Genomic DNA, 10,317 nt, shown 5'->3' on the forward strand with positions numbered 1-10,317 from the left:
CACAGCCTCAGCCAGTCACAGCCTCAGCCACAGCCACAGCCACAGCCTCAGCCTCAGCCTCAGCCTCAGCCTCAGCCTCAGCCTCAGCCTCAGCCACAGCCTCAGCTTCAGCTTCCTTTCTGTATCATGCTTGGTTTCTCCTAAGCATCAAATGAAGGAACTCCAACCTTTCCCTGGAGGTCCCCTGAACCTTCACATATACCAGGCACCACACCGAACCCAGGACCTCCCCATAGCTTCCCGTTGGTTTCCTACTGCACCATCCTTCAGGTCCCTAGGACTCCTAGGCCTTGCCTTCCCTAATATGTTAGGTCCATTGTCTTGGGGAAGGTGGGGAGGCAGGTCTGTATGCATGTGTTGTGAATATGCCTATGTGTACTCATGAGTACAGTTGCATGTATGTGTGTGTGCACATGGGAGCGTACATGTAGAAGCCAGAGAACAACTAGCGGTGCACGTCACTCCTCTGCAGGTGCTGTCCACCTTGTTTCCCTGAGACAGAGTCTGTCACTGGCCTGACACTCACCAGCTGGGACATATCAGCTGCCAGGCCTATCCTGCTAGTCATGTGCTCAGAAGCATGCACCACAATGCCCAGCTTTTAAAGAATGTCTACATCTATTTTTTAAAAAGATTTATTTACTTATATGTAAGTACACTGTAGCTGTCTTCAGACACACCAGAAGAGGATATGAGACCTTGTTACGGATGGTTGTAAGCCACCATGTGGTTGCTGGGATTTGAACTCAGGACCTTTGGAAGAGCAGTTAGTGCTCTTAACCACTGAGCCATCTCTCCAGCCCCTACATCTATTTTATTCTTAGTGTTTTTTGTTTGTGTGTGTGTGTCTCTCTGTGTCTTTGTGCCATGTGTGCGTGTTGTGTGTGTGGTATATGTATGTGTGTGGTATGTGTATGGCTGTGTGTGTTGTGTCTCTCTGTTTATCATGTGTGTGTATGTCTGTGTCCCATGTGTCTGTGTGTGTGTGTCATGTGTCTGCATGTGTTGTGTCTCTGTGTATTGTGTGTGTGTGTCTGAGTGTCTGTGGCTGTGTTTATGTGCCTTTGTGTCTGTCATGTGTGTTTTTGTGTTGTGTGTTTCTGTGAGTCTCTGTGTTTGTGTTATATGTTTATGTCATATGTGTGTCTGTGTGTGGGTACATCCATGTGAGTCAGTGCCTGTGGAAGCTTAAGGTGTTGGGGTCCTCCTGGAGCTGGAGTCACAGGCAGTTGTGAGCAGACCCACATGGTGCTAGGAACAGAACTTGGGTCCTCTGCAAAGTAGTACATGCCCTGACCCCCTGAGCTATCTCTCTAGCCTGTTTAAAACACTTTTACTGGATGTATTTATTTATTTATGGGGGTTGGCATGTGTACCAGGCAGTGTATCATGATAGTTGGTTCTTTCCTTAATAATATCTGCTTAAAACCAAGCCCGATTGTATGCTCTCTGCCACAGACGTTCCATGGCTGTGGACTCTGAGACTCTAGGACTCTGAGAGAGCAAGCACTAGTGTGCACTGGTTAGATCTTAGCACAGCTAAGGCTCTTTCCAGGTACCAACTTGTTCACCTCTCATGATAACACAAGCACTACAAGTGCACCCAGTGTATGCAAGAAGCAGGCATGGAGAGGTTGAAAACCCTCTCCAAGGCCACTGCCGGTGCCAGACGCAGAGTCCTCTGCTTCCTTTGCCCCCTGACCTGTGAACTTGCGCTGCTGCAGGAAGCCTTGCAGGAATGGAGAGTCCGAGAACAACATCTGCTGAAGACGCTCAGCACCCACGTGGAAGACAGAGTTGATGAGGAGCCGGCCAGAGAGGTCAGGCAGCAGTGCAGCCAGGTCACCTGGGAGACAAAAGTGTCCTCATTATGTGGGTACATCCCTGGGTTCCTTTGGGCCAATTGCTCCTCCCCACTCCCAGGCCTCCAAGGTGGGAGACACCCAAGAACCTGAAACAATACTCAACTTTTCCTACACCATAGGATTGACAGAAGGTGGGCACATGCCCCAGCCCAGCCAATAAAAGCCACTGCAGTGGTGCCCATTAGCACAGACCCCTACAGTCAATTGGAATCATTTGTCATGTCAGACCAATCAGAGCTATGTCTGGGGTTTTTGTGGTGGTCACTGTGCCCTATATTGTTGGGTAGCCAAGCCTAGGGCTCTGTGTCTGGGCTCACAAGAGTAAAGTCTACCTGAAAACTAGTATAGCGAAAACAAATGTAACCCATTTTACAGCCGGCCTTTTCTGGCCACATAACCATTAATGCAGGATGCTGTTTGACTGACCATCGGCGTGATCTGCCCTGTGTATCAACGCCTCCATTCTCACTGGTCCCGTCTGGGGTTTAACCAAAGTCAATGAATGGGGGCCACCTGCCTCACCTTCCTCCCCCGTGGATGAGGATGAGTTACTCGTGTCTGTCAACAGTTCCTCTCTGGACAGCAGATCCAAGGGACCCAAGGAGGAAGTGGGCCCATCTGGTGGTGGCGGCTCAGTACTCAGAGGTTCTGCTACTGGGGTCACTGTCTGGCTGGAGGAGGCATCCAGCTGACTGTCTGTCTGCTCTTCTTTGTCCTCCTCGGCCTGCAGAGAAGGGCTCCATCTAGTCTTCCACACCTCAACACTGGCCCAAGGGTTCCCACCAGTCAACTCTGTCCATAAGAGTTTGATAGACTAAAGTTTAGGTTCTGGCCAGAAGGACCAACCCTGGAGACACGATGTCTGTAGCTGGGAGTTCTTGGCTAGTCTGACAGAAGCTTCAGGACCTCCCAGGGGTGAGGGTTTATGTGGATGCTTGACCTGCGAGCTTTGCTGCTCATCAGTTTCCTATCCATCTATCTTGCTCCCCTTCTGTCTTGTCTTTTTCTTATTCTGCTTATTTACCCCATTTATCTCTATTTTCCTTGCCTGTCTTCCTCTCTCCATCCATCCATATCTCATCCCTCTGCCAAGCCCCCTCCTCCCCCCCCAACTAATCTTCTGCTCTCCCTCCTCCATTCCCAATCTTCCCATCCCTCCCCATAAGCACCCACTTGCTCACCCCATGGTCTGCATCACTGCTGGCTCGAGAGAGGTTTGGAGTGACTCGGCCACGCCTTGAACCCACAGGGCTTGGCTCCTGGCTGCGGTCAGCCACCCCTGAGGGGCTGATGTCACTGAGTGCAATCACGTCTCCCACCTCTTTGGGACTCCTGCAAGGGAAAGGAGGAAGTGAGCAATGGCTGGACCCTCCAGCCTCCACATGCTGCACTCACTGTGTTCTCTTTCACCCCACCAGGCTTTGCATAGTAACCTCATGTCTGTCAACAATAATTCATCTCTGGACAGCAGATCCAAGGGACCCAGGAAGGTCCCTCAGAAATTCCTGCCATCCCTTTGAGCCACCTTCCACCTCCAACTCACCCAAGACCATTCAGTTGCAAGGGGCAGACATAGTCTTCGTCTTCACTGGTGAGGCCCAGCTCTGAGCCATAGCACTGATGGACCAGGTGCCAAAGCTCTCGAGGACTCAGTGTCTAGGCATAAGGGATATGAGGTTGGCCTCTTGTTTCTACTGCCTGGTCCCAGCAGTTCCCCTAGCTTCCAGAAGAGGGCAGCATGGCTACCCACTCCAGACTCTACCCATCATCACCTAGCTTCCAGTCCCTAAACAGCCTCTTTCTGCGGAGTCTAAGTCCATAGTGCTCTGGTGAGGGAAGATTCCCATTCTTACTGAGAAGGATCTGGAAACTCCATAAGGAGAAGTCATGTGTTCAAGGTCAGACAAATGAACCTCAGGGATTCAAAGCCAGCCAGATTCCAGAGGAATACAAGCTCTTGCCTCCTATGCTGCCTGGTTTCCATCCTTCTCAGCACTGCCCACTGATTGGCTGGGCCCCAGAGATAATGAAATAATAACAGCTAATGATAACAGCCAGGGCAGTGGCCTCTGCTGGCCACTTCCTATAAGCGCTGCATAAGTGCTACCTCAAAGTACATACTAGTGCAACCCTATCAGGACTTCAGGACGAGATGTGCCCAGTAGCTCATCCAAGGTCACCCCACTGGGAGGTGACAGGGCTGAAATCAGAGCTCCAGCAATGCCTAATCCACCCAGTTTGAGATAAGCAACATAACTGAGCCCAGCCCACACCTAGTCCTGGGAGCTCTGAAGTAGAGATGGTCCCCTTTGCCATACACAACTGCTTGGTGATGGGGATGGAACTGAAGGGACCTCCTCTGGCCTTGTCCTCTTTGGGGATGCCACCTCATCAGGCTCCTGAGAGAAGGGAGGTCCCTGGTAGTCTTACTTCTGAGGATGGTCCGTTTGGAGTTGCCCTGGGAGATGAACGCCCTTGAGAGGGGGAGGCACACAGCCGAGCAGGGATGGGAAAGGGTGTTTTGGGGTGTCAGCAATGTTGATGATAGGCATAATGACTGCTCACCCTATGCCCCTTCCAAATGCTACCTCACATGGAGGCTTCCCTTGGCACTGGGGACTAATCCCTTCCTCCTCCTTTAGAGACTCTGCTTCAACGCTAGGCATGGGAATTCCTGGCATATCCCTGGCAGGACCTTTGGAGAAGCCACAGATGCAGAGGGGCCTGGTGCTCACGGGGAAGAGCTGGGAGTTTCCTATGAGTTCCTCGTCCTCCCTGGTTAACCTCACCCTCCTGAGCACCATTCACACCTACCTTTTCAAGCAGCGCATTCTGCCAGAGACGGAAGATGAGGAGGAAGCAGCGGTCTCGGGCCCCGAAGGAAGTGAAGAAATGCTGCAAAGAGAGGGGTGTGACGGGGCAGGGACACCCAGTGGTCACCACCATGGGGAGGAGCCTCCTGGAGGTGGTGGGAGAGAGAACCTTCCCGACATGCGTGAGGCAGAAGTAATGCTCAGTGCCTTTCCTAGCCCTCTTGGCTGTCAGGGACGGCTAACTCTTCCAGCTCTGGGATGACAAAACACAAAGGGGAGTCTGCTGTCGGGTCATTCCTGGTGCTTTCTGTTTCCTGTGAGGACCCCAGAGTGACACAGCTATCTCTCAACCAAGCAGATATGAGGCAATAATTGAGGACAATGCCTGGTGTGGTTCTTGCTGACCAAGTACTGGGGCAGTGGAGCCAAGATTTGGAGTTCAAGGTCAACTTGAGCTACACAGCCAGACCCTGTCTCAAAAACAAACAGACAAATAAACAAACAAGGTCTAGGGGCTGGAGAGGTCACTCAGTGGTTAAGAGCCCCCGCTGCTCTTTCAGAGGACCCAGCTTGGGTTCCCATCACCCACATCACCCACTTTAGGGAGCTCACAACCATCTCTAACTCCAGTTCTAGGAGGTCTGACGCCCTCTTTTGGCCTTTATGGGCACTGCAGGCATGTGGTACACATATATGCAGGATAAATAGCCATACACGTAAAATAAAAAGAAATAAATAATTCAAACAAACAAACAAACAAACAAACAAACAAGCAACCAAGTCTTTAATCCCAACTCTCAGGAGGCAGGGGCAGGGGCAGGCAGATCTCTGTGAGCTCCAAGCCACCTTAAACCACATAGTGGGTTCCAGGACAGAAAGTGCTGCGTTAAGACACCCCGTCCCCAAAACAAAGAGCAAACAAACAAGATCTAGGAAAGCCCTGGGTTTCTATCTCAGCTTTGGCTGGGGGTGGGGGTGGGGGCATCCGAACAGTTGGGTTCGTGGGAAATTTTAGGATCGCTGCATTGCAGGACATCTACATGAGGGGCCATTGAATAGGAGAATATTGTAGGGGTCCCAGCCAAAATGAGTGGAGCTGGACCACTGTGAGGACCAAGCCAATAAACAGGCCATGTTCAATACAAACAGGGATTTGCTCTGATGGGCTTGTCTAGGTAAGCTGGGGGGGTGGGCGGCTATCTCTGCTGTGATCCTGGCTCGTGCTCCCTTTCCCCCCCATTGGTCCATCACTCACCTTCTCACTCTCCGTACAGATCTGAATGGCATTGGGGATGAGCTTAGCAGTCTTCTCCTTCTTCAGACAGGTCACTTCCTTCAACTGGATGGAAATCTTAAAGACAGCACAGGGCAGTGAGAAGGAGCCGGAAGCCCTGCCGAGCCTGAGGCCCCTCCGCATCCACCTGCAGCTCCACTCACTGTGGTCTCCCAGCGGAAGATGTTGCTGTAGAAACAGATCCAGTTCTCAGAGAGGTAGAGGCGGCCCTGGAGGAGGATCTCCCGCTGCAGAGCGCAGGAGTAATCTGAGAGTGGCAGAGGGAGAGACCAGGCAGACACGTGAGTGAGTCACGTGCTCTGGCCGGGCAGCCCACAAACCCGCAGGCAGGCAGGACAGAGGCCAGAGGCTCGAGGCTCCAGTCCGGGTTAGAAACTGAGGCTGGGGGCATGGAGACTCACCTACGATGAGGCGCTCTGCTTCAGGAAGTTTGCTAAACAATTTCCGGAAGTCCTCATTGCGTTGTTTGTATGTGGGACAAAGCATCTGTGAAGAGGTTTGGGGCATAGGAACCTGAGTGCAGATTCCAAGCCCCTATTTGTTCCCCCAAAATTTCCTATTCCTCTCAGTCTTCTCGGCCCTCGGGGCTTCTTTGCTCACAACGCACGTCACCATATGAATACCTGCCATTTACTATCTGGGCCAAGGGAATAAGGAATGTTCCACATCGCATCCGAGTACGTTTGTCCAGAAAACGTAATGAGGACGAGAATTCACCAAACAAGCTGTACACGTTGGTAACTTACGTTCCTGTAACCACATTCAGAAATCTACAGACTGTCAATGTGGATGAGAACTAACCTGCTGAATGTCAAATAAAGTTGCCGAACTGCCTCAAAAAAAATTATTTATGTGTATGAGTGTTTCTTTTTTATATATATGGATGGGTGCATGGTGAGAGTGCCCAGTGCAGGTGGAGTCCAGAACAGGGCATCTGGTCCCCTAGAACTGGAGTTACAGGCAGTTGTGAATGGCCATATGGGTTCTAGGGATCAAACCTGAGTCCTCTGCAAAAGCAGCCAGTGCTCTTAAACAGCTGAGCCATCTCTCTGTTTATTGACGTCATATAAGAGCCAGGCCCTGTGTAAGGTACCACCACCAGTATCACTACATCTTACCCACTCTTCCCTCTGGCCTCGAAACATTAGGCTAAGGTTTCTCAAGGAGAGAGAGGAAGACCCACCCAAGGCCACAGAGCATCCCGTCCTGTGTGTTAGTTAAATAGAAGTGTTCGATGTGTGGTTCTTTACCTATCGTCTACTCCTTAACTGCTCTCTCTGGTCTGGAGCTCCCAGAAGGCAGACGGCCCCCCTCCCATACTTTTATCAAGCCCCACATGCATAGAGATACTCACACTGTACCAGCTCTGCATCTTCTGCAAGAGAGAGAAAGAAATGAGTCAGGAGGAGCCTTATGTTCTCTGCCCTTGCTGTCCTCTCTCGGCCCCACCTGAGCTCGCACCTACCTTGCTGTTGCGGATGAAGTTCCGGCTGCCCAGGCTCTGGGTGCTGAGTGTCCCGGACACTCCGCTCTTCTCAGAGGAGCTGTCAGACCCCTTCTCCACCATGGTGCCTGGTTCTGGCTCAGAAGCCGGAGGGGGCCGGATTGGGGGCAAGAGCTGAAGCCGCTTCCGAAGAGATGGGGAGCTGCTTGGTGAGCTCCGGCCAGAGTGGGGTGTGGTGCTAGGGAGGGAGAGGAAGAGGAGAAGGTGGAGGAATGGGTTAGGAGCAGGGATAAGCCTGATTTTTGAAGGTGTATCCATCATCTGGTGGATTCATCTGCCCACCTGTTCATCCATCCATCTATCTACCTGCCCATTTGCGCATCCACCAACCTAGCCATCCACCTGCCTATCAGTTTATCCATCCATCCATCCATCCATCCATCCATCCATCCATCTCCCAATCCAGCTGTCCACTTGTTTATGGATCCTCTACCCACATAACCACAGCCTATCCATCCAGTCATCCATTTGCTACCTATATACCCATCTACCAGTCCATCTATCCATCCAACTATCTGTTTATCCATCTGCCAACCTAGCCACCACCTACCTATCAGTTTATCCATCTGTCTGTCCATCTGTCCATCCTTTTATCCACCTTCACACCCACCAATTCACCTCCTTCCTGTCTCTCTAACCCTACAGCAGGCCTGAATATCCCTGTGCCTCTACTGCTTCATTATAGCCCAGGCAATGATGACTCCACATAAGTCATCATTATATGGGATTATGGAGGATTAAAGAAATCAAACTGTGAAGTCTCTCTAATATAGTCAGGCACACTGTGAGCCCTGGATAACACTTCCTATTTTATGACTACATATGGGGGTCAGAGGACAACTTCTGGAAGTCAGTTCTTTCCTTCCACCAGAGGACTGAACTCAGGTCATCAGGATTCTATGGCAAATGTTTTACCCATGCCTAACACTCAACTTTTAAAAACATTATCTTGCTGTGTAGTGGTGGCGCACGCCTTTAATCCTAGCACTTGGGAGGCAGAGGCAGGTGGATTTCTGAGTTTCAGGCCAGCTTGGTCTACAGAGTGAGTTCCAGGACAGCCAGGGCTACAAAGAGAAACCCTGTCTCGAAAAAAAATAAAAAAACCCCATAATCTTACTAATTTATTCATAAAGCAAACCTTGGGGCTGGAGAGATGGCTCAGGGGTTAAGAGCACGGACTGCTCTTCCAGAGGTCCTGAGTTCAATTCCCAGCAACCACATGGTAGCTCACAACCATCTGTAATGGCATCAGATGCCCTCTTCTTGTGTGTCTGAAGACTGCAACAGTATACTCACATAAAATAAATAAATCTTTAAAAAGAAAAAGCAAACCTTTATTGACCTGTGACACTCAAAATGCAAACCCCAGTACCCCTCTTTTTTAAAGTGTTAAAGCATTTTTAAAAAGTGTTATTTTATTTATTTGTGTATATGTGTGTGTGTTTGTACATGCGCTGATCGTGTGCACTACAGGTGTGTAGTGCCGTCGTAGACCAAGAGAGGGCGCCATAGCTCCTGGAGCTGGAGTTCTAGGTGGTTGTGAGTCACCATATGGGTGCAGGGAACTGAACTCAGGTTCTCTTCAAGAGAAGTGCATCTTAGCCACCAGGAACCACGTCTCTAGCCCCAGAGCACCTTTCTTAGTGTCTTTCCTTTCCTCATCTCTAATCTGTCCACCCCCCACCAGCACCACCTCTAAAACTGACTTCCCTCTTCCCTTTCATTACTAGGCTTCCTTACCCCATGCTCCACTCCTTTCCACATAGGTGGCACACACACTTTCTTCTAGTTCTCTACTGCTACCTCTGCCTCAGTCTCTCCTCGCTTGCAGCCCAGGAAGCTGGTGACCAGCTAGCCGAGTCAGCCCAGGGTTCTCTAAGCCCTACCCTGGCTGTCCCTCTCTCCAGATGAAAATCAAGTCTGATTTCCATGTGACCAGGTCTCATTATTTCCCTGGCCTCATGCCGCTCTTCTGGCCCAGTCATCCCAGCCTCCTCTTATTCTTTAAGCTCCCCAGGGTCACACCCTGCATCTGTGGTTCCCTCCATCCCAAAAGCCCACCCACAGCTTCAGCATAGCGGAGCCCATCTCATTCATCCTCAGCCCTCCTCCTCCAAGGTCCCTCAGCCTGAAAGCTCAGCTCCTTCCCTCTCTCCCTCCCTCCCTCCCCGCTCCTGACTCACCCACACTACCTCTACTCACCCTGTTCATTTGTTTACACGGTTTCTTTATTGCCTGCCCTAAACTGTGAACTGGAGGAAGTCTTGGGTGACTGTCAGTATCCTTAGCACCTGAACTAGAGACAGGGCCCATAATTAATGCTTATAAACACTGTGGGACTGAATGAACAGCCCTGATCTGGCTGCGCCCAGTACTAACAGAGACCTGAAGAACGGCTTGGTTCTGGCGAATTAACACCCGGCCAGAGGCGGACGTTAAGCAAACAGAACATTCTGGTAACTGTGCAAACACCTACTACCATAAGGGCGGGGGGGGGGGGATGTGAGGCGGGGACTTTAAAGGACAGCGCTGTTGACTTCTTATTGGGATTCTGTCAAGCAATCGGAGTGATTGATTTGTATCAATACTCAAAAACACTGTGTGCTCAGGCCCAGGACTGACCAGCTTTCCAGTGGAAACCAAGGCTGTAAGTGTGAGGTACAGAGGGAGGCACAGTGGGTTTCTGGGAAGGATTCTAACTCCAGAGACACAGATCTACTTTGGAATACAAGTGGTATTACCTGGCTACACTAACCAGGGAGCCAGATCACCACAAAACAAACAAACAAATAAACAAACACACACCACAGAAATTAAAATAATGGCCTCTGACATCTGCCT

General features: G+C 50.7%; 1 protein-coding gene across 7 annotated transcripts in view; it reads right to left on the minus strand.

Moving 5' to 3' along the window:
• Positions 1 to 10,317, minus strand: part of Gramd1a (GRAM domain containing 1A) — a 25,100-nt gene that overhangs the window by 6,571 nt on the left and 8,212 nt on the right. For all 7 annotated transcript variants that reach the window (XM_031386155.1, XM_031386154.1, XM_031386153.1 and 4 more), the window contains 10 exons: positions 7,438 to 7,654; positions 7,327 to 7,347; positions 6,374 to 6,458; positions 6,116 to 6,219; positions 5,934 to 6,029; positions 4,680 to 4,760; positions 3,409 to 3,521; positions 3,047 to 3,197; positions 2,388 to 2,589; positions 1,703 to 1,846 (listed from right to left, as the gene is read on the minus strand). In XM_031386155.1, coding sequence (XP_031242015.1) covers positions 1,703 to 1,846; positions 2,388 to 2,589; positions 3,047 to 3,197; positions 3,409 to 3,521; positions 4,680 to 4,760; positions 5,934 to 6,029; positions 6,116 to 6,219; positions 6,374 to 6,458; positions 7,327 to 7,347; positions 7,438 to 7,654 — 1,214 coding nt within the window. The remainder of the gene's footprint in view (positions 1 to 1,702; positions 1,847 to 2,387; positions 2,590 to 3,046; positions 3,198 to 3,408; positions 3,522 to 4,679; positions 4,761 to 5,933; positions 6,030 to 6,115; positions 6,220 to 6,373; positions 6,459 to 7,326; positions 7,348 to 7,437; positions 7,655 to 10,317) is intronic.

The sequence above is a fragment of the Mastomys coucha genome, unplaced genomic scaffold (genome assembly GCF_008632895.1).
Source record: "Mastomys coucha isolate ucsf_1 unplaced genomic scaffold, UCSF_Mcou_1 pScaffold21, whole genome shotgun sequence".
NCBI classification, from domain to species: domain Eukaryota; kingdom Metazoa; phylum Chordata; class Mammalia; order Rodentia; family Muridae; genus Mastomys; species Mastomys coucha.